At 47.4% G+C, this 27,423-nt stretch overlaps 1 protein-coding gene and 1 pseudogene across 2 annotated transcripts in view; one reads left to right on the top strand and one right to left on the bottom strand.

Moving 5' to 3' along the window:
* The window catches only part of LOC139054887 (uncharacterized), an 82,567-nt gene extending 55,517 nt beyond the window's left edge, over positions 1–27,050 (top strand). For both annotated transcript variants that reach the window (XM_070532584.1, XM_070532583.1), the window contains exon 3: positions 26,827–27,050. In XM_070532584.1, the coding sequence (XP_070388685.1) occupies positions 26,827–26,959 (133 nt within the window). In that variant the 3' untranslated portion in view covers positions 26,960–27,050. The remainder of the gene's footprint in view (positions 1–26,826) is intronic.
* Positions 2,567–3,366, bottom strand: LOC139055022 (uncharacterized; annotated as a pseudogene).
* Positions 27,051–27,423: the final 373 nt, after the last annotated feature.

Here is a 27,423-nt window from a genome sequence, read left to right as displayed (position 1 = left end):
AATGGGGGCCCGTTGTCACTTTTTTACCTGTGCAGAGATTCCAAACTGGCAAAACACTTGTCGCAGTGAGGGAAGGAAATGGTTTCACTTAGGGAGCGTATGACTTGCACCACTGTGTATCATGAGAAGTCATTTAACACCACCATAGCGTATTTTCCATATGAGAGGGGACCACAAAAGTCAACTGGTGCTTCTTCCCAGGGACCACTTAGTAGTTCCGTCATGGCAAGTGGTTCTTGCTTTGCTTGGGGAAGAGCTGCTCGACATGGTAGACAGCTTTTAATCAAAGTGTGCACGAGCTTATCCATGCCTGGGAACCACACGTTTTCTCTCAACATTTGTTTTGTTTTCACAATCCCTTGATTGCCCTTGTGGGCAAGCAGCGCTGCTTGTTTCTGTAGGGTAGTGGGAAGAACTAGGCGTGTTCCTCGAAGGACGATGCCCTCAGGCGCTGTTGTTAGTTCTGTCTTTATAGATGCAAATGGCTTCAGTTCAGCTGAGACCCAGCTGGTGAGTGTGGGGTGCTGGACAGCACTGATAAAAGACTGTAGCTACTGGTCTGTTTTCGTTGCATCAGTGACTTCTTTAACCGAGAAGGTCTTTGGGATTTTGTGGCGCTAGATAAAGTTGACATACTCGTTAGGTACCTTGTCGATGAGGGCACACATTTTCGTCTCAGAAACTGGATGCCTGGAAAGGTAATCGGAAGGGTTACTACTACCTGCAGTGTTTTGTACAACAAACTTGTACTATTGAATGCGTAGAGCAAGGCATTCAATGCGGGTAGATGGTGATGATCTTGGGTTTCCCAGTATGCTCACTGAAGGCTTGCAATCAGTCAGCAAAAGGAAGTTGACTACGCAAAGGTAAAGGCGGAAGTCTTCCATGGCCCATACAGCTGTGAGCATCTCACGTTCACTTTGGGAGTAGCGACTTCCAACTGGCATAAGTGCTCTACTTGCATAAGCTATCACTACAATGTCTTCACTGTCACACTGTGTGAGGATAGCACCCAGTCTACGTGGACTTGCATCTACCACCAATTCTGTCGGTTTGGATGGGTCAAAGTAAGCAAGGGGGAAGTCATCGGACATGGCTTGCTTTAGGCTCTCAGGAGCATTTTGCTGTCGTTCTGTCCACTCTCATACAACATCCTTCAATGTCAGTTCCCGTAAAGGCCGTGTGAGGTCAGCAAGATTTCTCAGAAATCTGCCTGAGTAGTTGATCATTCCTAGCAGGCTCTTCACTTCTTGTGGTGATTCCGGTGTTTTATTTTCTAGGAAATCTATCTTCTTGTGACCAGGATGAACGCCATCAGCTGAAAAATTAGGTCCGAGGAAGTTCAGTTCACGTTGATGAAAGTGACACTTCTTTTCATTCAGTTTCAATCCAGCTGCTTGGAGTCGCTGCAGAACGGCTTCCAAGGACAGGTCGCGCTCCTGTTTTGTTTTTCCAAAAACAAGAATATCATCACTAACATTCAGGACATTGGGGATGCCATTGAGCACTTGGCATATGGTGTTCTGATAGATTTCAGCTGCACTGCTGATGCCGAAGTTCAATCGTTGGTAGCAAAACAAGCCAACATGTGTCGAGAACGTGGTGAGTTGCCTTGAGGAAGGGTCAAGTTCCAATTGATGATATCCATTCTTTAAGTCAAGATTGGAGAACAATGATATCATCCACTGTTGAGCGCAAATGTCGTTCACGTTGAATGGCAGTGTTCACAACACGTATGTCAATTCAGATTCGAATTTCATCAGGCTCATGTTATTTATGCGCAATAAACCACACGGGACACCCACGTTGTATGTCCTATGGCTTGCTCAATGATGTCTTCTGACAGGAGGCGTTCAAGTTCTTTCTCTGTGGCGTCACGTAAGGCAAACGAAATACGCCTGTGTGGTTGTGCAACAGGTGGGATAGTGTCGTCCACAAAAAAATGAATGGACTGGCTTTTGAGTTTTCCAACTCCACTAAACAACTTGGGGAATGCTTCCATGATTGACTTGTCACCTGGATGCTCATTAACTTGGTATGTGATCTGGACAAGCCCCAGGTTGGATGCTGCTGTGAAGCTTAAGAGTGGTGCACACTTTCTTCGAATGACAAAGATGTCTTCTTCAATGAAGTTATCTTTTAGCTCATTGTGACAGAGACTTTGCCTAGAAGTTCAAATGGAGATGTTGCTTTGTATGGGAACACTCTGATGGATGTTTCCTGGATTTTCACTTTTAGGCGATAACTCTTAAAGTCATTTCCCTAACAATTGACACTGTTGCACCTGTGTCGATTATGAAAGTGACCGTCACATTGTTGACAGTGACTATAACTTTTGGAGATGGGCCTGTCTGAGGGGAAGTCATGGCAACGAAAACATACTTGTCACAGATTGAACTGGTGTCACGGGTGGCTGCACATTCTTTGGTACTTGAACTCTTCTTACTGCAGACTGTCTGTGAATTCCCGTTTGGACCATTGTCACAGTCCACTGCTATTGTCACAGTCCACTGCTTGTATCATTAGTCTCGTTGAACGACAGAATCTTGCAAAGTGACCAACCTTGTTACGTGCCTTGCATGTCTTTCCCCATGCAGCACAACTTGATCGTCCGCCTTGGTGAGGCCACTTGACGCCGCAGTTGCGACAATCTGCTGATGAGACCCGAGGTCGTTGCTGGGCATAGGTATGTCGTGGCATCTGTCGGCCATTTCTTTGGTGTTGACCATGGTGCTGTCCTTCCTTGTCCACTACGAGCACCGCCGCATCGCTATCGACGTTCTTTTTGATTTCTGATACATCCCGTTCAACATCCCCGAGAATTCTTCCCTGTTTAAGTAAGTCTGGTAAAGTTAGGGAATGAAGCATTGCATATATTCGAAGGCGAGACTATGTTGAGGCGAGGATGTTTTGGTTCTGGACTTAAGCGTCGACGTTCTCGAAGTTATAGTGGCGAGAGAGCTGCTGGAGGCGCGCGTAGAAGGCGTCCAGTGTCTCACCAACATTTTGCTGTGCTTGGCGAAATTTGTAGATCGCAAACGTAGAGTTCACTCGCGGGGCGAAGTATTCTCTCAGTTTCGCTCGTGCGGCATCGTATTCTGGCGTCGATGCGCTCTGCGTGGTCTGGGTCGTACTTGTAGCTGTTGCGGCTTGTGTAGCGCTGTCGGTGAAGAAGCGAAATATGTCGTAGACTTCCTCGCCGACGTAGTGCAGGAGGAGCGCTTTCTTGTGTGCATCTGCCGTGATATCACACGCTAAAAGAAATTTCCCGAACCTTTCTATCCACTAGGTCCATTCGGGACGAATATTGTTGGCGTCTGCGGCGCGAAGGTCGAAACTTGGAAACGGGGGGAGCGCGTGTGCCATGGCTGCGATTGCCGGTTACCGCTTGCTGCTGAGGGATGATACGACCAAATGACTGTTGGTTTGGCACTCACACGAGACCAGCTAACACCCGGCCTAGGAAACTCGGCCGCTCCGGTGGCAGGTGCTATCCATCGGGAGGGCGGGAAAGCAAGTCCGCTTCCCTTGTACGACCTCCTCGATCGGCGCGCGCCCGCGCTCGCCGATCCAGGAAGCCGTGCCCTTTCGCCCCTCCTCTCAACTCCTCCCCTTTCCTTCTCTCGCAACGCCCTCACCGTCGACTGTCTCCGCGCGCGCCCGGCGGCCCGCCGCCAGCTTAGCCCGCTGCATGACGTTTCACGTTTCGTTATGTGCTGCTATCGGGAAGCGTGCGCTGCTGTGCGTTGACCGGCGTGGGTCGTTCGTCAGTTTCGTAGTCCTCGATAGCGGTGTGCTTGTGCTCCGCGATGTTTCACCCGTTTCACGACTCCTACTGCTCGTGCATCGTGTAGTGGTGCTCGAATACCTCAAAAACAAGCCCTGCAAGGTTGTTCCGGTTTTGTGCCTAAAGACAACAGGTGAGCGCGCAAACTCAAGGACATCAGAAGGCGCATGCACACGAACACAGCCCTGTCCATGTGTGTGCTCCATGCGCCTCCGGACGTCATTGCGCCTTGATATTTGTGCTACACTTCCCTCTTACCGGTAGAGAAATCTGAAAATAGATGTTCATCCTCATTGTCACCTGGTCTATGACATGTGTTTTTCGGTGCCAAGTCTCATTCTGCAACTTCAGTAACTTGCTCAGCTTTCCATTCCGCCCTCAGTGCTTTTTCTGTGTCACGTTCTACAAACGCACTAACAGCTGAAAAATTACTGTTCGTGTTTGTTTATTATCTCAGTAATCGACGATGGGAAAACCGCGCAAACAACCTCCATGTGTAGGCATGATACGCTTTTTTTTTCTGGAAAGCATGAGTGTTGCAACTGTCCTAAATGCAGATTTTTGCAATTCGTGTTTATTAAACAAAGGATCGAATGCCCAGTAGGTACGACTTAGTGCCTTAAGTGACGTAATTTTACTGCTAAGCATTGCATTCGAAATGAAAGAAAAGTCGTGTCGGGGGGGGGGGAGGGGGGTTGGCTTATTTTACGTGGTCTTTGATTGAGAAGTAGGCCTTTCTGCGAATGTTTTCTATGTGCTGCTGCAAAATCCGACTACCTTCTGTTCCCTTTTGCCACCATTACTCAAGTTGTGGCCAAGTGCAAAATAATGTGATAATGTGTATTTCAGTTTTTAGTACAATGTTATTTTTGTTCTGCCATGTCTTTTTCATTTTGTTCAGTAGTAATGAACATGTCACGCATTTCATATACTTTCGTGCAGGTTTATAAGCACGCTCTTGTTTTTTTTTTTGTATGGCTGTCAATCAAAGAACCTTAGCATTTTATTCTATTTTTAGGTATTTTGCATGTCATTGTTTTTGCCATTACCCTTTTTTTAGTTTTCATGACTATGTCATACACGTCGTCGAGTTTTGTGCAATATCTTAGTGCATATATCAGAAGCTTGTCTACATATCGGTCTTGAGGGCGTTATATAAAAATCTTTCTTTAAATGTGCGTGTACATGTAAGGGCCTCCGCGTTTTCTGGCGTTTTTTTTATTTCACTGTCTGTGAACTATTATGTTTAGTTCTCACGTTTATGTCATGCACCTTTCACTATTGTTCATTTTTTGAGCATGTATCACACCACGTTATAAAAAAAACCTTTGTTTTCGGAAACGAGGTCATAAAGCGAGACCAAAGATCTGTTGTGTTGGAAGTGGAATTTTTTTTATGTCCCGACACATGGTCGTATAAGTATGGGCAAGACTGCGTGCGTGCCAACGCAGAGCCCACGGCGCATTACGCGCCACCTCGTAGTGCGCCTAGCGCGCGCGCGCAATAAGAAAAAAAAAACTTCGCGTCGAGTACAGGCAAAAACAAAAGTAATCGGCGCGCGTGGCATGGGGGTAAGGGGGAAAGGATCGGAGCGGGTCGGCATAATAAAAACAAAAAGAAAAAAACGCTGGGGAAAGGAGGCACCGCATGGCTGCTGTTCCTGTTGCCATGACAACGTAAACAATCGCGTGCGCCGCCATTTTGCTAGTGCATCGCCCTCCTGTTAGGGCCGTAACTGAAGGGGACCTTGGCACTAGCGTCGATAGAGCGTCTGCTCGAAAACAGCCAATGGCAGCCATGCGGAGATTCACCCCTGGGGTAACACTTCTGACACCATTTTAGTGTTCCCGTAGACAGGGATGCGGTCTGATTGATTAGGTTTGAGTGACATGGTGATACGCACTTATTGCTAAAGCTCCCATGCTTTATTCCGGGTTGCCAACCGAGTACTCACATTTCGCTAAATGCTCTTAATAGACACTATAAGGTGTACGCGTTTCCACCAATAAATTTGCAATTACTCTTGAGGCCACCTTGACTGCACTTATTCGGCGATGTCACATGTATCAATCGGCATAAAGATCACAACGGCATGTGCAGACATCGTACCGTGCGGATTTGTTTGAACGACGGGTGCTTATTGTTGAGGCACAGAAGCAGCATTACGGCAAGGGTAGAATTTAAAAAATACAATCGAGACATCGCATTACTCAGCAAAATTTAGCGGCTAGTTAACATGAGCTTCCCTTCATGTAAATGGGGTTCATGGCGTTTGTCTGCGGGACGCACCTGGCACGTATGTAGACTGGGTTGTCCCAAACACCGGTAACATCGTGTTCATTCCCGCTCCAACAGAAGCCAGTGTCTTCCCTACAGCTGTCACTGCAGAAGAAGCACTCTGGCACCCGAACAAAGGATAAATCGCAGCCGAGAACTTCAGTCATCCTTGCTGCAAAGGGCTATCGTGTGCTACTGCTTCCGAGCGTACTGTTAGAAGCGCCCGCGAGGTGGCTATCAGCGGCGCCTCTATAGACAGTGCACTACGCGTATAGGTAAGGGTGAACTTACAGGGTAGCCCAAATTATGTCAAGGCATTCCTTCTTAGAATAGTTGGCCTCCGCTTTCGACAGCCACCGGCTAGCGTATCATAACCCTTTCAAGTCTTTGTTTCCTCTATAGACTAGCACGGCGCCGAGGCCTTCGCGACATGAGACGGTGTGTATTTTTGGTATCGACATCTTCGTTGATACCAACAAAAATTGACAAATTGACTTTAAATAGCAATAAGACAAAATATGTAGTTTTTCGATCGAGGAGAAACAATGCTGACACCAGTCAAATAAATATCACGTTAAATAAAAGCCCCATCCAAGAAGTTGATTCGTTTAAATATCTGGGCGTCATATTTGACCAGCATATACATTGGGAAGCACACATTCATAGTGTATGCAAGAAGGTCGCATATGGTTGTTACTCCCTAATTAAAGCGCAGCAATATTTCCCCCACGATGTACTCAAATCCCTTTACTGTGCGTTTTGCCATAGCCATATTAGTTATTGTTTAGAATCATGGGGTGTGACTTACATGGCATACTTACAACCTATCCAAAAACTACCGAAAAGGGCCCTGAAAATAATTGGCCCTTCAAAATATGCCAGTGATATATTCAATGATGTTTTCGAAACACAACATATGTTATCCGGTAATCACAAGATCTCAATTTCAGTTAATAATATCTTATGCACTAACTTTCCTATTCCTCGAAACGTCTTTTCATTTCCAACTCGCAGTACAAGGCATGCTTTAAAAGGTAACCTCACCTTACCAAAGTGTTACAATGTATACGGTGAAAGGTTAATTGAATTGATTGGTGCAAAAATCTGGAATATTTTACCCCTAGAAGTTAAAACCGCACGTAATTTCAAGCAATGTAGCAAATTCTTTTTTCTTGATAACCAGAATCTCTAACCTACTTTCATTATGTACGAGTATTTTCAAAATGTTTCTTGTCTGTATAACTCATGACATGTTCCGGAATACTGTGCTGTTCGAAACTGCGTCTGACCTGTCTTTTGTAATTTGTCACTGGACCGCAAACTAGCCTTCCCTGGCTATCGGTCCAGATATCTGTATAACCAAGATTATGTAAAGAAACATAAAGCACTTGCACTTGCAAAAAAAAAAATGGGAGAGTACTGGAGGTGACTGCAGGCGTCGCTTAAGCTCTTGGAATACATTAGCTTGAGGCACCTTCCACCTAAACCTGACGTTTGATTTCTTGAGATGAGCCAGTGGCTCGGCAATATCTGAAAAAGTCCTTGACAAAATGCCTATAGAAGGCAGAGAAGCCACGGAATCAGCGCACAGCTTTCTTGTCGATGGGCTGCGGAAATATTGTTATGGCAGCTGTCTTCTCTGGGTCAGGATGGACTGCGGATTTACTGATAAAGCGGCTAGGGACAAGAACTCTTCGTACGCGAAGCGGCACTTTTCCCGCTTCAGTGTTAGCCCCGGATGACTTGATCGCTTCTAGTGCAGTTACAAGTCGGCTGAGGTGACCGTCAAAATTAGCCGAAAAGACGACGACGTGATCCAAATAGACGAGACGTCTCTGCCATTTCAACCTCGCTAAAACCGGGTTTACCACGCGCTGGAACATTGCAGCTGCCAAGCACAACCGCAATGCCATGACCTTGAAGTCGTAGAGGCCATACGGTATAATGCAGGCAATCTTTTCTTGGTCTTTCTCGGTCCAGTTTATCGCCTATATGTGGGGAGGGGGAGGGGTGTATGTCCTTTTTAGAGCTTTCCTTGAGACGGTGATAACTACACAAGAACGCAAAGTTCCAACCTTTTTCAAGAAGACTACAATAGTCACCGACGAGCTTTCCGGCGACTTGATGATTTCGTCGCGCAGCATTTGGTTGAGTTCCTGCTTCATATTTGGTGCGAATAAGAAAGTCTTCACCCCTACTTTTATTACGAAAGTAAGATACATACCGGTACTTATAACTATATGTACTATTCAACGTATCTTATTTTTCCACATAGTCTCCACACCGCTTCAGACATTTGTCCCATCGCAAAAATAAACTTGAGATGCTGTTGTCGTCAGCCAGCGACGCGCGTGGCCTCCCCGAACGCTCATTGTCACGCAAGTCTTCTTGGCCTTTCGCGAACTCACAACACCACCACCTCACACTTCTCAAAGCGACACATATTTACCCATACATGGGCTGCACGTATGTGTGGATTTCGATGGGCGTTCGTCCCTTGCTCCATAGAAAACGAATCGCAATTCGTTGCTCGTACGCCGTGTACGTGTGAAGCACAACTGTCGTCTTCGGATGGTGGATGGATGTTATGAGTGTCCCCTTTGGAACGGGGCGGTAGGCTGCGCCACCAAGCTCTAGCTATTATACTGCCTAATGTCCTACCTAGGTTAAAAAAGAAGAAAAAAACACTATGAATTCCCACGACCAAGCTTTCTGATCCCCTATTTGCGAACTGTGCTTTTGTACGTCTCCGTTTTTGTCGTTTCCCTACTTCCACCAATCCTCAAGTCACCTCTTACTAATACCTATTCCGGACATGTTTTCTTTTCCACTGCCCTCGCTGAACCTAAGGGCTTCAAGGAGGCCAGTGGTGCCTAAATCGAAAACTGGGCCGACGTCTTCACATTCTCATAATAAATGCTCCATAGTTTTCCTAGCTTTACCGCAGCAAGCACATGCTTTTTCTTCCTTCTATCTCGCTTTATGGCTGCGTGTTCTAAGGCATTCCGACCTCCCTTCAAAAAGTAATGAGCTCCCCTTTGAGTTATCATAAATTGTTTCTTGCCTGATTTCGTTTTTTCCTCTTGAGTAGTTTCTCATGGCAGGTTTATTTTCAATTGCCGCCACCTATGAGATTACTTCAGCCTCCTTGACTTTCCGCTTGACGTTATTGATTGCTGTGTTGCCCACCCCACAGGCCGCATACTTGCTGGTAAGCTTCCTAGTTCATTTCCTCCACTGTGAATCAGTGTTTTTCCTGTACAGATACATCAGTACTCTCCCAGCCCAATTACTTTCTTCCATATTCCTCAGTCGTTCTTCACACTTAAAGGGACACTAAAGGTTAATATTGTCAAGTGAAGCTGAAGCCGAATACTATTTACAATTTATTTACAGGTAAGCTCACGGAGGCCAAAATGGCGACGCTATATCAAGCCGGCGCACACGTCGTCTTCGTCCTCCTCAGTGCAGCCACACTGTGGCGGCTGTTCCGTAGCATCACCCCCGGCTGTAGAAGCACCGTCCCGGTGCTTAATTTACACATCCGCGGTGAAGGGTGCGTGGTATGGTTTTAGTCTTGCCACGTGAACGATGTCACTTGCAGCTGATGATGACGCTGGGAGATCGGCGGGGATGATTTCATACGTGGCATCGGTCACTTGTTGTACCACATGGTAAGGGCCAGTGTAGCGTGACAGTAGCTTTTCGGAAAGGCCCACACGGCGAACGGGTGACTAGAGAAGCACCAGAGAACCCGGAGAAAAGTGCACGTCACGATGGTGGCAATCATAGAGGCATCTCTGATGCTCCTGTGAGGCCTCGTGACGGGAGCGGGCGAGCTGGCGCGCGTGGTCGGCGAGTGCGATCGCGTCGCGGATGTATTCAGTGGCGGACGTGTGGCCGAGGGCAGCAAAGTGTTCAAGGGCAACACGGGTTCTCGGCCATATAGGAGATAGAACGGTGAATAGCCGGCGGTGTTGTGACGCGATGGATTATATGCGAACGTCACATATGGTAAGTGAAGATCCCAGTCCTGGTGGTCGGTCGCAACGTACTTGGAAAGCATGTCAGTGATGGTCCGGTTGAGGCGCTCCGTGAGGCCGTTGGTCTGTGGGTGGTAGGACGTGCTGAACTTGTGCTTTGTCGAGCAGGAGTGGAGAATGTCCTCAACGACTGCCGACAGAAAGCTGCGGCCATGGTCAGTGAGTAATTGGCCCGGAGCACCGTGCACTAAAATGATGTCATAGAGCAGAAAGTCAGCAACGTCAGCAGCGCAATTTGTCGGGAAAGCTCTGGTGATTGCGTACCGCGTAGCATAATCGGTAGCGACAGCGACCCATTTATTTCCGGAGCCCGAGAGAGGAAATGGTCCAAGAAGGTCTAGAGCAACACGGAAAAAGGGTTCGGGTGGGATGTCGATCGGCTGGAGACATCCAGCTGGAGGTATGGAGGGCTTAATTCTTCCGGCGCTGACAGGGCTCACAAGCGGCAACGTAGCGCCGCACGGAGCGGGCGAGACCTGGCCAAAAGAATCGATGGTGTACACGGTCGTATGTGCGCGAGACGCCCAAGTGTCCAGCCAAGGGAGCATCGTGAAGTTGCTGGAGGACAGTCGAACGCAGGTGCGATGGAATGACGAGCAGACGGTCAAGGCCGTGTGGATCGAGATTGCGGCGGTATAATGTCCCCTCCTTTAGGAGAAACATGCAGAAAGAGGCGTCGCCAGGAGTTGACTCCAGACGGTCGATGAGGGCGCGTAATGAACGATCGCGCCGTTGCTCATTGCCGATTTGAAGCAACTGGGACACAGAGAAAACGCAAGCGATGGCGTCCGCATCAGCCAGTTTGTCGACGGAGTTGCGGGACAAACAATCGGCATCCTGGTGCAAGCGTCCCGTCTTATATACCACAGAGAAGGTATATTCTTGCAGGCGTAACGCCCAGCGAGCGAGTCGTCCCGTGGGGTCCTCGAGCGAGGATAGCCAGCAGAGAGCGTGGTGATCAGTGATGACACAGAAAGGGCGTCCGTACAAGTATGGACGAAATTTCGCAACAGCCCACGCAAGAGCGAGGCACTCGCGCTCTGTGATTGAATAATTGCGCTCGGCGGGTGATAGAAGTCGGCTGGCGTAGGCTATAACTCGATCATGTCCACGCTGGCGCTGTGCTAACACTGGTCCTATGCCGTGACCACTGGCATCAGTTCGAACTTCCGTTGAGGCAGACGGGTCAAAGTGGGCCAAAATTGGAGTAGTCAGCTGCGAGAGTAGTCAGCTGCGAGAAAGATGCGGCATGCACAGTAAAAGGTTTTACACCCTTAAGGGTGTTTGCTTGTCCCATGAGTAACACCCCTACCACTATGGCGTTTAAAATTTATAGAGGACGTCAAATACACTCTAGCTAGACGTGCGACGAGAAAAGACGCAATTGAAAACTATGTAAGCATTCTTACAGCCTTGGGCGCACGGAGAAACGCGACAGGAGAATTTGATAGCGGCATATTTGAAACTTAGTTTAATGCACTTTTATGTCGCCTGTCACAGCTGTCATCCATTTTACTTCCAAGGAAAAGTCGGCAAACAAGATACCATCATTGGTTCCCACCAACAATTTGATCTTAACCCTTAAACGTGAGGGTGTTTGCCATGGGACAACCGAACACCCTTTATACACTCATAAAGGTGTAAAAATTTTTAGAGTGTGGTCAGGACCCCCAAGAAGAAGGGGCGTCTTTCTTCAAGAGGTCGCTAAGGGGACGTGCGATGGTCGCAAAATCCTTCACAAAGCGTCGGAAATAAGAGCACTGCCCTACGAAACTACGAACGTCCTTGGTAGACTTCGGAACAGGAACATTCGTAACAGCTCAAATTTTGTCCGGATCGGGTCGCACGCCTCTGGCGTCTACGAGGTGTCCAAAGACAACGATTTGGCGGCGAGTGAAATTACATTTTGACGAGTTCAACTGGAGACCGGCGCTGCGGAAGACGTCAAGAATCGTTGAAAGACGGTGTAGATGCGTGTCGAATGTGGGCGAATAAACAATGACGTCGTCCAGATAGCACAAACAGGTGGACCACTTGAACCCCTGACGCAAAGAGTTCATCATTCGTTCGAAGGTGGCGGGCGCGTTACAGAGACCGAAAGGCCGCACCTTGAACTGATAAAGGCCGTCAGGGGTAACAAATGCAGTCTCCTCTCGGTCCATGTCATCGACGGATATCTACCAGTAGTAAGTCGATAGAAGAAAAATAGGTGGCACCGTACAGGCAGTCTAGAGCGTCATCCATACGTGGCAAAGGGTACACGTTCTTTTTTGTGATTTTGTTCAGGTGGCGATAATCTACACAAAAGCGCCAAGTTCCATCCTTCTTTTTGACAAGTACGACAGGAGATACCCAGGGACTACAGGAAGGCTCGATAAGGTCCTTTGCAAGCATCTCTGTGACTTCCTGTTGGATAACAGCGCGTTCCGATGCAGAAACACGGTATGGACGTCGGTGAATAGGGTTCGCATCGCCAGTATTCATGCGATGGGTCACGACGGACGTTTCACTTAAGGGTCTATTGTCAAGATGAAAAATGTCGCGATAGCCTTCAAGAACGTGGCAAAGAGCTTCAGCTTGAGCAGGTATAAGGTCAGAGGAGACCATCTTCTTAATGTCGACGTCAGTACCGTGCGATGAGGTCATGGTATGGGCTGAGCTGTAACGATCTTCCACTGTGAATGGCTCGACCTCATCATCCTGCAAAGTGCTAATTATAGCCGAGGAGATCCCCTGAGGCAGAACTTGCGCGGTTAGCGCGAAATTGACAAGTGGAAGGCAGATGCGGTTGCCAGTAATTTTCAGCACAGTGTGCGGCACGGTAACACCATGTGTAAGCATAACGGCCGGAATTGGTGCGGCCACGTAATTGCCGTCAGGTACAGCTGGTGAGGACAACAAGTCGACGTGTGTCACAGAGTGAGGTGGTAGGCGAATAAAATCTATGCAGCTCAGAAGGCTTGGAGGCGGGTCCACAGGGTCGGCGGGAAGAGGCAAGTCAAGGCGAAGTGAGCCGGCCGAACAGCCAATGAGGGCAGAATGATGGGCAAGAAAATCCAGACCGAGAATGAGTTCGCGAGGGCAATGCTCGATGACGGTGAAGAGAACGACGGTGTGTCTCTCTGCAATGGTGAGTCGGGCAGAACACATGCCAACAATAGCGACAGTCCCTCCGTTGGCGACTTGTACAACTCGGTTCGGGGCAGGCGTCAGAACTTTCTTGAGCCGACGGCGAAGAGCAGCACTCATAATGGACACATGCGCCCCGGTGTCAATCAACGCGCACACAGGAACATTGTCGACGAGAACGTCCAAAAGATTCTTGTTCATAGGTAAGGTGAAGAGAGGATCTCGTGCCAATGTCGTCAATGCAGCTTCACCTCCAGAAGCTGCACTGTCTAGTTTTCTGGTCGGGGGTGAGGCGAGTAGGTCGGAGAAGGAGCACGGCGTGACGGGGGCGAGCGAGATTGGCGGCGGGAGGGAGAAGGCGAGCGGGAGTAGCGGGGTCGTGTCAAAGGTGTCGCAGGGTCAGATGATGGAGCGGGCATAGAAGGGGCGAAGGAAAAGGATGCGCTAGAGGGGCTAGGGGGGTAATCAGGATAATAGCGCGTCGGAGAAGTCCAGCGGCTACGGCAGTGGCGAGCGACATGTCCAATGCGTCGGCAGTTAAAACAGATCGGCTTGTCGTCCACGGTTCGCCATTCGGAGGGGTTGCGCTGTCCATAAGAGAAGTAAGAAGAGCGCGGTGGGTACGTGTGTGGAGACAAAGGTTCCGAGCGTACGGAACGAATGGATTGCATGCCGACGTTGGACAACTCTTGACGGACGACGGCCTGGATCAAGGAGATTGTCACCGGAGAACGATCAGGTAACGGGGATGAAGGGGCCACCGGTTGTGCCGCTTCGACCTCATGACGAATGATGCGGGTCAAGTTGTCACATCACGACGGCTGGTGGAAGAGGTCGTCACAGGATGACGTAGCAGCTGGGTTGGGAAGTCGCGTGATGTGCTGGGATACTCGGCGGCTTTTAGCATGCTCGAGACGGCGGCACTCCTTGATGATGGTGTCGATGCTGGTGACGTTCGTAAACACCAGTAAATTGAAGGCATCGTCAGCAATGCCTTTGAGGACGTGATTAACTTTATCGTCCTCAGTCATGTTCGGGTCACCCTTGGCACAAAGGGCCAACACGTCGAGAATGTACGACACGTAGGACTCGGTCGACGTCTGTACACGTGTGGCAAGGGCTTTCTTGGCGTTGACTTGTCGACCAAACGGATTGCCAAAAAGGTCGCGTAGCTTGTCATTGAAGAGATCCCAGCTCGAGATCTCCTCTTCGTGAGTCTGGAACCACGCCAATGGAGATCCGTCGAGGTAGAAAAGTACGTTGGCAAGCATAATAGTCGGATCCCACCTGTGACTGGTGCTGACACGTTCGTATAAGCGGAGCCAGTCGTCAGCATCAGGACTGCCGACTCCGTTGAAAACACCAGGATATCGAGGTGGGGAAACAGCGACGTAGGTCGGGGCTGCAGGCGGTGACGCTTGCGTAGATGAAGTGCCGCCAGCAGGAGCCGAAGTTGCATTGTCGCCGTTGCGACCGCTGCGAAGCTCCATGACGGGTACGGGGAACATCCACCTCCACCAAATTAATGTTACGTGAAGCTGAAGCCGAATACTATTTACAATTTATTTACAGGTGAGCTTATGGAGGCCAAAATGGCGACGCTATATCAAGCCGGCACACACGTCGTCTTCGTCCTCGTCAGTGCAGTCACACTGTGGTGGCTGTTCCGTAGCTATATCAAGTCAACGTGGACTGTTGAAATACCATCCGAGAAATCCCGAAACGCTCGTTTCATGCGAAGAAGAGACTTATTTTAAGAGAAAATGCGTTCTGAAGCGTCTGCGCACCTCTAGCGCAGTTCGAATCTCCCGCCCTCCGTTCGAGGAGGGGTGACGTCGTGGTCTCATAGTGACGTTGCGCCGTCGGTGAGTAAAACGGCGCCCGCAGACGGCGCCAAGGCTTTTCTGCACACAACGCAAACGCGCGGCCAGAAACAGAGCCAAGACAGAGCCGACACCAGCGCGAAAGCGGAACTATGGTGGCTAGCGGAAGGGAAAGCGCGCGACGATAAGCTGGTTCTTTATTTTATGGCGCCAACTTTGACGCTCGTTGCAATGGACGACCCTGACAACGACACATTGGCTCGCGATGCTGGGCTCGATTCAGCGATTTAAGCACTGATGAACGTGACCTACTACTGAGGGCTCGCGCTGCCGGCATCGTTGCGTACTACTACGATGGCAACTGTATGTCGTGGCTGTACATATTCGCACATTTGTAGCTTTTTCTTCGTGAAAACCAAATGCCGCACTCACCGCCCCTTCTTCGACCTGCAGTTGTTCTTGCGCTTCGGAGAATGCAGGCAAGACCGACGGAACAGCGCTACGGGAAAGCATTGCTTTGAAAGGCACTCCACATGACTTCAGTAAGTCGGCGTTGAACTCGTAATCCTCTGGACGAACGTCCAGCGAGCACACTATGCGATTTTTCGGCTCTTTGCCAACGCGCTGTGGCAAAGGTACGGCACTTCACCACTTCGAACGGAGAGGTTCACTCGTTGGCACACAGCGATAAGTAACGTTGGATTCGCCGCTGTAACTGCCCTTGGCCAAGCTCCGCGGACCGTTCGCGCATACAACGACATCACATGGACGTGGCATTCTCGCTGCTTGTTCTAAATGCTGGTTTCGCGAGCCAGCAGAACCAGTGTAGCACGACGCGATAACGAAACAACTGAAACTCCAAAGCGCGCGCGGCGCAGAGTCGAGCGCGCAGAGTCGAGCGAAAACGAAACCTTTTGACCACCCATACTACTGAAGGGTAACGTCAAGATGTTATTTTTTTCTTAGAATCGCACAGAAGTAGACAAGTAGCATTTTCTTCCCTCTTATAACCTAATGAAATGATATTTTTTTAATACGAGTGGTTGAGTACTAGTGACATATAAATTACGATGAGTGCCTTGGTCATCGGGCTATAGTACCGGAATGTCGCTGGTGGGTCTCAAATCGTGTCATACATTTACCTCAATTTCTCGGTTACTAAAGCTCTGTTCGCGATTATATTGACGCCTTAGACGTTCTAGAGCATTGTTTTATCACTTTAACTTGACTTCATAGTAACCTTTGTGTCCCTTTAATTTTACTGCCAGCTTCCCTCACTTGAAAACTAGTCCGGCCCATATCACCCCACACAGCTTCATTTGTTGTCTTCCCGCGAGCGCCCAATGCGAGGCTATCCACTGACCTTTCATTTCCATCGAGTCCTGATTGTACCCCTGATTTAAAGCAAACAACCGCATTTCCAAAAGTAAGTCCTGGAACCATTACACCTTTCCACATACCTCGGAGGGCCTCGTACCTATTGTATCCCCATATCGCTCTGTGCTTCTTTATGGATGCATTTCTCTTCCCCTTCACTGTTATTGTTTTTTCTTGTGTTTCCATATATCTATTGCCTTCGTTTATCTATACACCAAGATATTTATATTCTGTTACCCGAGGTATTTCTTGGCCCTGTATCTCCACTGTCTGTTCACTGTTTTCATTGAATACCATAACACCTGATTTTCTAACATTAAATTTCAAACCTAAATTGTTGCCTTCCTGTCCACAGATATTAGCCAGACGTTGCAAATCACTTTGCTTGTTAGCTAGCAACACTATGTCGTACGCATAAAATAAACCTGGGAGTTGCTGCTGTACCACTGTACCCGCCTGTTTGTATGAGAAATTAACCCGATATTACTTCCTTCTAGCGCCCTCTCTATCCTCACCATGTACAGTACATCATAAACAGTAGCGGGGATAAAGGGCACCCCTGCCTCAGTCCCTTGTTGATATGAACTTTCTCCTCGCTTCTCATTCCTTCCCATTCAACGCAAACGGTATTATTTAGGTAAATCTTTCTCAAAAGCTGTAGACAATCGTCCCCTAAGCCTTCCCCTTCCAGAATATCCCACGATATGTTGTGGTCTACGTGGTCATAGGCTCCTGTAATGCCTAAAAAGGCCGCATATAACGGTCTTTTTTCTACTTTTGATATTTCAATGCACTGAGTAAAAACAAATAAGTTATCATCTAAAGGCTTCTATTCTGAAGCGATTCTGAAGTTCCCCCAAAATGCTTGAGGTTTTAATTTGATTACCTGCATTGCTACTGTGTCTTTTACCGATGTTATGGTCAATGGTCTATACGAGTGAGTTCCATATGTTTCTCCCCCCTAACCTTTATAAATTAAATTCCTTCTACTTTGTCGCCAACTGTCTGGTATTCGTCTATCTTTTAAAGTTTTTTCCACTACTTTCACCAGAGCTTCGTTACTTTTCCGTCCTAGTTCATTAATCAGCCTTACGGGAACCTCGTCTAGCCTTGTGGTTGTGCTCTTAAGAATTTTCTCTTCGGCTTTCTTCCAGTTGGAATTGTCAGCACCAGCTCCTTTTCCACCTGGGTCTCTTTGAGGCTCTTTTATTCTTCAAATACAACCTCGTCCTTGCCTTGCAAAGATTCGGCTGTTATTTTGCGGATGTAATTTATTGCCGCTTCGCCTTCCAGTCTGTTTTCGTCTTCGTCTAGGATATGTTGTTGTATTGTTGACTTCCTGCCTAATAATTTTATGTGGTTCGAAAGTATTCTAGGTGTGGCCTTCTTTTTCTCACGTATTTCTGACAACCAACGTTCACTTTCACCTTTTAATTTTGCTTGCACCAGTATTTGAACCATACACTTTTTCTCCCGGTATATTTCGCATTTACTGGTTATTTCATCCTGCGGCAACTGCGCCTTCTTTGCCTGCCTGTGCTCTCGAGATGCTTTCTGTCGTTCGGCGATCGCTTCTCGTATCTCCCTGTTCCACCAGCTTTTCGGTTTCTTTTTTCCTTTCCAACGAACATGTTGTTTCTCTTTCCGTATTTCTGTCGTTATTACACGTACAAGCTCACTATATTCCTACTCTTTATTTGGCCATTTGCCAAGTTCTTCCTCGACTCTAGTGACTTTATTTGTTATCTGTACAGCGTTCAGATTTGGACTGGCCATTTTGCACTCGTTGCTCTCTTTCCCAACTGCATATCCTATTTTCAAAATGATGCGTTTATGATCACTCACTATGCTGCTATACCCTTCCTCCCCCCCCCATTAGTTACCATTTCTCTCAACTTACCATTAATTCCTTCTGTCATCAGTAATCAATGGTTGATTGCCGGTTTCTCACTTCCCACGTGATCTGCCCTTCACACTTAGGCCCTGTATTCAGGATAACAAGGTTATGTTGCTCACAAAGGTCTAGCATTGACTTCCCGTTGTTGTCGGTATAGCCATCTAAATCCTATATGTGGTCATTCATGTCGCCTAATAGGATATTTTCAGCACCATTCCCGAAACCCTTAATATCAGGGCTTATGCCTTCCACTAACTCTTTATTCTCTTATGTGCAATTAATTCCGGTCCACAAATACGTAACGCCCAGCCAAGTTTTTTTCCTAATCATTGTACCTGATAACCAAAGATGTTCTTGACATTTTGAATTGACTCTCTCCATTTGGCTCCCTGATGGATAAGCTTTCCGACTCCCCCTCCCTTCAAAAACTGACTGCAGCGCCGTCCCGCGGAGCTACAGCCAGATAAGGCCGGGCCGGTCCAAGAAAGGTCCACCGCTGCGAACGGATAAGCTGGTTTCGAATTTTCAGCTTTATTTTGGCTAAAGAAATAGGGGCAAAGACTTTCTGATTCGCTCTCGTAGCTTTTTTTTCTCGTGTTGAATCTCAGTAGGGGTTCTGACAAGGTATATGTAAACTGGTGGCGAAGCTTGCTTAGAAGCCCACACGTCAAGAAAATGGCTATTCGTCGCAACCATCGCAATCTACGTACCGGGGGAACAACTAACAGCAAGGAAAATATAAAAATATACCTGAAGTGACGTCACCACCGGAAATGGCAGTGACGTCAAGATCTTAAACTGCTTGGCGCGAATATTCGAATTTCTTTAGCGTCCGGCATTTCTACCACTGCGCAAGCAGTTATTTTTCTTTTGTGACTCAGGCGAGCTTGCAGCTTGCGTCAGCTGAAGCACCAGCGTGTCATTACGCTAGAGGAGTGGAGTATGGCTCATTCTTAACATATTTAGGCGTTCATTGACGGCAGTTGCTCTAATAGGCTCCTTAGGAAGGTGAGCGAATAGCATGGGGGTAAATGGTAGTGCCACATTGTTTCTGTTTCAAGAGCGATTTCACTTTCATTCGTTTAGAGTAATGCAACCAATATAATTTAGCAAACCAATAGGTTTCTATAGATGAAAAATACTATGTTCAGCACACAGTCGTAATGTATAACATATGCAAAACCTTTTCACGTAATCATTTGCAATTCCGCGCGACGCCCTGTATTCATATCCCATGTTATTAGACAAAACAACATTGCCCTACATTATCATTTAGAAAACATTAGACATCCTAATTTTGCTGACCGTCGGACACTCAGGGCCTGTGTTATGGATAGTGAACGAACATAGCGCGACGTTTCTTCGCAGAGCGGTCCGCATTTATCGTCTCGACGAGACACATCGCGTAAGCTGCCGCAGCGTGCATCTGCACGATAACAAAAGACCTGGATTCTCCAATGAATGCCGTGCGCTAGGTCACGCACAATCTGAAGTGAAGCGCACGCGACACTTTAAACGAGAAATGGTCATTGATGAGGAAAAGCATAGCGGCATAGGGAGTGACCACCAACGCATCATGTTGAAAATGGGGTATGTAGTTGGGAAACAGGGTGATGAGCGCAAAATGGCCAGTCCAAATTTGAACGCTGAACAAATAGCAAATATAGTTACTAGAGTCGAAGAAGAACTTGGCAAATGGCCAAGTAAAGAGTGGGAAAATGGTGAGCTTCTAAGTTAATATACGGAAACAGAAACAGCATGTTCGTTGGAAAGGAAGAAAGAAACCGAAAAGCTGGTGGAACAAGGAGATACGAGAAGCGATCGCCGAACGACAGAAAGCATCTCGAGAGCACAGGCAGAAAAAGAAGGCGCAGTTGCCGCAGGATGAAGTAACCAGTAAATGGGATATATACCGGGAGAAAAAGTATATGGTTCAAATACTGGTGCAAGCAAAATTAAAAGGTGAAAGTGAACGTTCGTTGTCAGAAACACGTGACAAAAAGAAGGCCGCACCTAGAATATTTTGGAACCACATCAAACTATTAGGCAGGAAGTCAACAACAATACAACAACATATCCTAGACGAAGATGAAAACAGATTGGAAGGAGAAGCGGCAATAAATTACATCTGAAAGATAACAGCCGAATCTTCACAAGCCAATGACGAGGTTGTATTTGAAGAAAAATAAGAGCATGAAAGAGACCCAAGTGGAAAAGAAGCTGGTGCTGACAAATTTTAACTGGAAGAAAGCCGAATAGAAAATTCCTAAGCGCACAGCCACAGGGCTAGACGAGGTTCCCGTTAGGCTGATAAATGAACTAGGACCAAAAAGTAAGGAAGCTCTGGTGAAAGTAGTGGAAAAAACTTTAAAAGATAGACGAATACCAGACAGTTGGCGACAAAGTAGAAGGAATTTAATTTATAAAGGTAAGGGGGGAGAAACATATGGAACTCACTCGTATAGACCATTGACCATAACATCGGTAATATACAGGGTAGCACTGCAGGCAATCAAGTTAAAGCTTCAAGCATGGGCAGAGAATAATGGCATTTTGGGAGAGCTTCATAATGGCTTCAGAATAGGTAGGCGTTTGGATGATAACTTCTTTGTTCTTACTCAGTGTATTGAAATATCAAAAGCAGAACGCAGACCGTTGTATGTGGCCTTTTTAGACATTACAGGAGCCTACGACAATGTAGACCGCAACATTTTATGGGATATTCTGGAAGGGGAAGGCTTAGGTAACCATTGTCTACAGCTTTTGAGAGAGATTTACCTAAAAAAATACCGTTTGCGTTGAACGGGAAGGGATGAGGAGCGAGGAGAAAGTTCATATCAACAAGGGACAGAGGCAGGGGTGCCCTTTATCCCCGCTACTGTTTATGATGTACTGTACATGGTGAGGATGGAGAGGGCGCTAGAAGGAAGTAATATCATGTTTAATTTCTCATACAAACAGGCGGGTACAGTAATAGAGCAGCAACTCCCAGGTTTATTTTATGCGGACGACATTGTGTTGCTCGCTAACAAGCAAAGTGATTTGCAACGTCTGGCTAATATCTGCGGCCCGGAAGGCAACGTTTAGGTTTGAAATTTAGTGTCAGAAAATGAGGTGTTTTGGTATCCAATGAAAACAGTGAACAGACAGTGGAGATACAGCGCCAGGAAATACCTCGGGTAACATAATATAAATACCTTGGCGTATGGATAAACGAAGGCAATAGATATATGGAAACACAGGAAAAAACAATAACAGTGAAGGAAAAGAGAAATGCAGCCATAATGAAGCACAGATCGCTATGGAGATACAATAGGTACGAGGCCCTCCGAGGCATGTGGAAAGGTGTAATGGTTCCAGGACTTACTTTTGGAAATCGCGGTTGTTTGCTTTAAATCAGGGGCACAATCAGGACTCGATGGGAACTAAAGGTCAGTGGGTCGCCTCGCATTGGGCGCTCATGGAAAGACTACAAATGAAGCTGTGCAGGGTAGTATGGGCTGGACAAGTTATGAAACGAGGGAAGTTCGCACTAAAATTGAGTATGAAGAACGGCTGAGGAGTATGGAAGAAAGTAAATGGGCTGGGAGAGTTTTGAGCTATCTGTACAGGAAAAATATTGATTCACAGTGGAGGAAAAGAACTAGGAAGCTTACGAGCAAGTATGCGGCCTGTATGGTGGGCAAAACAGCAACAATGAAGGTCAAACGGTTAGTCAGAGAGGATGAAATAATCTCATGGGTGGCGGCAATGGAAACGATACCTGCCATGAGTAACTACTTAAGAGGAAAAAACGAAATCAGGAAAGAAACAATTTATGATAACTCAAAGGGAAGCTCCTTACTTTTCTGAGAGAGATCGGGATGTTTTTGAAAACGCACATATAAAGCGAGGTATAAGACTGAAGAAGCATGTGCTTGCTGCGGTAAAGCTAGAGAGGCTATGGAGCACGTTTTGTTAAAATGTGAAGACGCCTACCCAGCGGTCGATTTAGGCACCACTGGCCTCCCTGAAGCCCTTCGGATCAGCGAGAGCAGTGGAAAAGTAAACATGTCCGCAATAGACATTAGTAAGAGGCGATTGGAGGATTGGTGGAAGAAAAGTAGGGAAACGACAAAAAACGCAGACGTACAACAGCGCAGTTCGAAGTATGGGATCAGAAAATTTCGGTATGGTAGTTCATTATGTTTTTTTTATTGTTTATCCTAGGTAGGACATTAGGCAGTATAATAGCAAGAGCTTGGTGGCGCAACCCACCGCCCCGTTTCAAGGGGACGCTCATAACATCCATCCATCCATCCATCCACCCACCCACCCACCCAACCACCCGTCCGTCCGTCCGTCCGTCCGTCCGTCCATCCATCCATCCATCCATCCATCCATCCATCCATCCATCCATCCATCCACCCGTCCGTCCGTCCGTCCGTCCGTCCGTCCGTCCGTCCGTCCGCCCGCCCGCCCGCCCGCCCGCCCGTCCGTCCGTCCGTCCGTCCGTCCGTCCGTCCGTCCGTCCGTCCGTCCGTCCATCCATCCATCCATCCATCCATCCATCCATCCATCCATCCATCCATCCACATGCACCACGGAACTGAATTTGCACCGCGGCGGTGCCAGTGGCACTTTTGCAGAAGTGGTGCTGTGAACCAGCACTGAATCGAATGCAGCTCCTGTATATTCTCTTATCACGCATACGCACGCATACCAAGTAAAGAAAGAACAGGCACATGCACATCAGTGGCGGTTGCACAAGAAGTCAAACATAGCATCAAGTAATGAGATAGAAGGCTCACTTATACACCTGTCTTCTTGGTTTCCAGTGCAAGTAGCTTTGCCGCTCCTGCCAAGAATGTACATAGGAAAAACCGAGCCTTGCGTCAATGACTGTTGAAGGGAACATGCCCAAAAAATAAAGAAAACGTGATAATAAGGGATCACACATGGTCGCTCATGTTACTGCGTGTGGGTGTGACGCTTATACCACCATTCTGGGCGGGAGCGGCAAAGCTTCTAGCCTTCCGTCTCATTACTTGATCCTGAATTTGACTTTTTGCGCAACCGTCTTTGATGTACACCCGTGAGCAAAAGTATACGGACCATAGAGTCGCCAAAAAAACAAAATTTCATGGTAATTAACAGGCATAAACGGAAACTGACAAGTGCACTAGACAATTCGTAATGCCAAGTTTAGACTGCAGTCTAATTTCAAGTTGCATTTCGCAGAAAGAGGAGAAGTTGAGTTTTATCGCGCAATCCCTGGTCCGTATACTTTTGCTCACGGGTGTACATATGCCTGTTCTTTTCTTGCTTGGTATGAGCATGCGCGATAGGAGGATATATATGTACAATTCTGTCCTACCATTAAACAATTGCGGGTATGTCTTTGTCCACCTTTCTTTTTTCTGAGGTTTTTATTGCGCTAAGTTACTAGTTAAATTATGAAAAACCAACTAGCCCAATAATCAACTCTTCTAGTCCACCTAGTGGACATGGCCATTTCGTCTGCTGATGAAATTCTGATTGGCTGGGTTGGTGTGCGCGTCAGAAGTAGATAGAAGCCCCCAACCTATCAGCACTGAAGCAGCAGACGAAATGGACATGCTCCCTAGGTGGACACTTACAGAATACCTCCCTCCCCCCTGGCATTCTCTAGTGGACATGGGCTGTCCTGCATGCGCCTAATCATTTTCGCCATTCGGTCTTACCCTAGCCTGGATCATGCACTATCACATACTGGTCCCTTCAGAAAACGCGTTGGAAATATTTCTGTGGAAATATTGGATATTATGCGAGAATGTTGTTGGGATTAAATTTAACACGGTAGCAGACATCTTAAATTGTCTAGAGGTAAAATTTCTAGAATTAGTTTTACTGGACTAACTGCCTAGCCGAAACATATGATCTGTCCTAAAGAGAAAGTATGCAGATTCAATGCATGTACACGTTTTAATATACGTGAGGCGGTTAATTGAACGCCATAACACTATATATATATATATATATATATATATATATATATATATATATATATATATATATATATATATATATATATATATATATATATATATATATTGTCGCGAAGCACGCGACTAGAACGTTGGAGCAGCGAGAGGTAGTGTAGCCGACCGAGCACCGAAACAAGGTTGTTCTTTCTCGTCGTCGTTGTCTCTCTCCTAGCCACAGCCCCACTGCTCCCTATTTTACAGTACAATATATATATATATATATATATATATATATACAGTGAAGTAGACGCGCGTGTGAAGCGGTTTATTGACGTTTCGGCCGGGGTCCGGCCTTCATCAGAATCATTCCGGCCTTCATCATTCTGATGAAGGCCGGACCCCGGCCGAAACGTCAATAAACCGCTTCATACGCGCGTCTACTTCACTGTGAATATTTACCCGGACCCAGAACTGCTTTTTTTTTTCTGGTGTGTGTTTATATATATATATATATATTTATATATATATATATATATATATATATATATATATATATATATATATATATATATATATATATATATGTATATCTATATTATATATATATATATATATATATATATATATATATATATATATATATATATATATATATATATATATATATATATATATATATGGTTACAAAATGGGTACCAAGAGAAGGGAAGCGCACTCGCGCACGGCAGAAGACTAGGTGGGGCGATGAAATTCAGAAATTCGCGGGCGCTAGTTGGAATCGGTTGGCGCAGGAGAGGGGTAATTGGAGGCTGCTGCTGCTGCTGCTGATGATGATGATGATGACGATGACAAAAGTAAATACGGCGCGTATCGCTGTCTTTATTGTCAGCCTATGCGACGTGAAATCTTACGCAATGTTTATGGTTAGGGACTTATGATTGTTCACAAGTATAAATGCAGAAATCCTTACAGCCGTTCATGCGAACGCACTGTTAATTGTGAACGGAGTAATTGTCACGAGGACGAAGGCGATGCTTGTCGTGGGAAGTAGAATGGGGGAGGGCAGCGCGCGGGGGCAGATTAGGAGTGCGGACACGAAAGACCGTGGTCAGGTTGACCATCGTTCGCCCGTGGCGATCTATAGCGTCCACGGCCGCACGAAATACTAACGCACGCGCACGTGCTTTCGCACGAACGCGCTCTCGCGCGCACTGTGACACGTGACGCGTTCTGCTATCGTGCGACAGCTACTTGGCGTAGGCACGCGAGGAGTATGCGTACGTCAGCAGCTTAACGGTTAGAGCATCGGGCGCTTCTGCAGGAAAGCAGAGGTTAGATCCAGCCTTCGGCAGATATTTTTTAGAGCGCAGCTCTTTGGCGTCCGTTCCTGGGTTTCGCGTCGTCGTCGGCGTTGTCGTCGGCCTCGTAACCAGCTCCGCCCCCCTTTCATCCCCCCAGCGCTAGCAGCGACCGACTGATACCGCTGGATGCCGCTGACGCCGCTAGAGAGTCAAGATAACGTGACTGCATAGAACACCGTCGCCGCCATGCAGAAAGAGGAGGAAAGGGTCACCCCCCCCCCCCTGTTCTTGTGTGGTGGATAGGGTGCTCTTCAGTTGCCGACGCGCCGGTTATTTCACGTAGGCCCCGGCACGTCGACGAATACGTGACCACCTTCCCACGGCTAGACCTGGTTCTTAGCGCTGCGGAAGCGAGGGTATCATATTGTTTGTATCGGCATCGGCGGCGTTGTCCCTGAAACCAACTCCGCAGCTGGGGTTGACTCACTATCGGCGTCAGCGGCATCAGTCAGTCGCTGCTATCTCTTCCCTCCTCCCTTTATCGTGTTGTCCGCTTGCTGCGCGCGCTTCTGCCCCCATCGTTTGCCGCTGGGTGTACACGCCGCCCCCCTCCCCCCTCTTCCTGCGAGTCTCCGGTTGTCAAAGCGCCGGCTCGAACTTAATTCCTTTCTTCGCTCCTCCTCCAATGCAACCCCTGTGCGGTGGCAATCAGAGAGCCAGATCGGTGGCGGCGGATCTGTATATGTGCACCGCCCGAGCCGAAATTGCCGCTGCCGTTCGCCCTGTGCGGTGGCAATCAGAGAGCCAGATCGGTGGCGGCGGATCTGTATATGTGCACCGCCCGAGCCGAAATCGCCCGAGCCATATATCAGTCTATTTCTCCGACTACAAAGCTTCCTTCATGACTGTCAAGAACTGTTAGTGGAGTCTTTGTTAGAGGAATACGTGTGAAAAATAAAAAAAAAATTCTGTGATAGCGCATACATGTGTTGCTCGATTTCTTTGCCTCAATCTATCGAAAAGGTGAAACAGCTTATTTGCTGCGCTCAAATTTCGCATTAGGAAGTAACGTAATCGTCGGTAATTTTTTTTTTTTTGAGTAAGCTACTCGGCAAAACGGCATCAGCCACGCACAGAAAGGTACTATCAATTTTCTTCGCTGTAGGACATCGCGTTGCGAACCTCGTGCCAACAGTAAACTTTGCGACATCTCGACATACGAACTCGTCTTTCTTCGCTCGCTGCAGGGTTACCCAGCCGAGAACGGGCCGTGCCCTCCGAAGCCGCTGGCCGACTTGTTCGAGTCTCTGGCGTGCGCCGTCTATCTGGACTCGAACCAAGACTTGGCCGCCGTGTGGCGCACCATGTACCCGCTGTTGAGGCCTCACGTCCACTGCGAGCTGTCTCGAACAGCCGCCAACAGCGCGCTGAATCTGTTCTGAATAAACGTGAATTTCTATTCCTCTCATCATTCTTGCCACCCATTATTATCTCTTTACTGCATTTCTTTTTATACCTTAGATAGTGCAGACTTAGTAAGCGCTGTCTTTATTATAAGCTGTCACCACGTTTCACAGACCGTTACTTTACTGTCGAATTACCAATTCAAGTGATCAGCAAATGCATGAAACTGTACTACTCCGACTAAACCGTGGTCCACCGTGCTGTCCTGCTCCATTCTCAATGCGTCGGCAGTCTAAAAAAAATCAACACGCGAAAGTAACAGTTCTGTAAAGAGTGGAGAAAAAAAACAATTTTTAATATCATCGACCTGTTATATGCATAAGCATCTGTATGCGTACCCAACATGGAAGCCCGCACGTCCGTCCCTCCGTCTGTCACGT

The sequence above is a fragment of the Dermacentor albipictus genome, chromosome 1 (genome assembly GCF_038994185.2).
Source record: "Dermacentor albipictus isolate Rhodes 1998 colony chromosome 1, USDA_Dalb.pri_finalv2, whole genome shotgun sequence".
NCBI classification, from domain to species: domain Eukaryota; kingdom Metazoa; phylum Arthropoda; class Arachnida; order Ixodida; family Ixodidae; genus Dermacentor; species Dermacentor albipictus.
The sequence above is the reverse complement of the archived record's forward strand: the minus strand, read 5'-3'. Positions and strand labels throughout refer to the sequence as shown.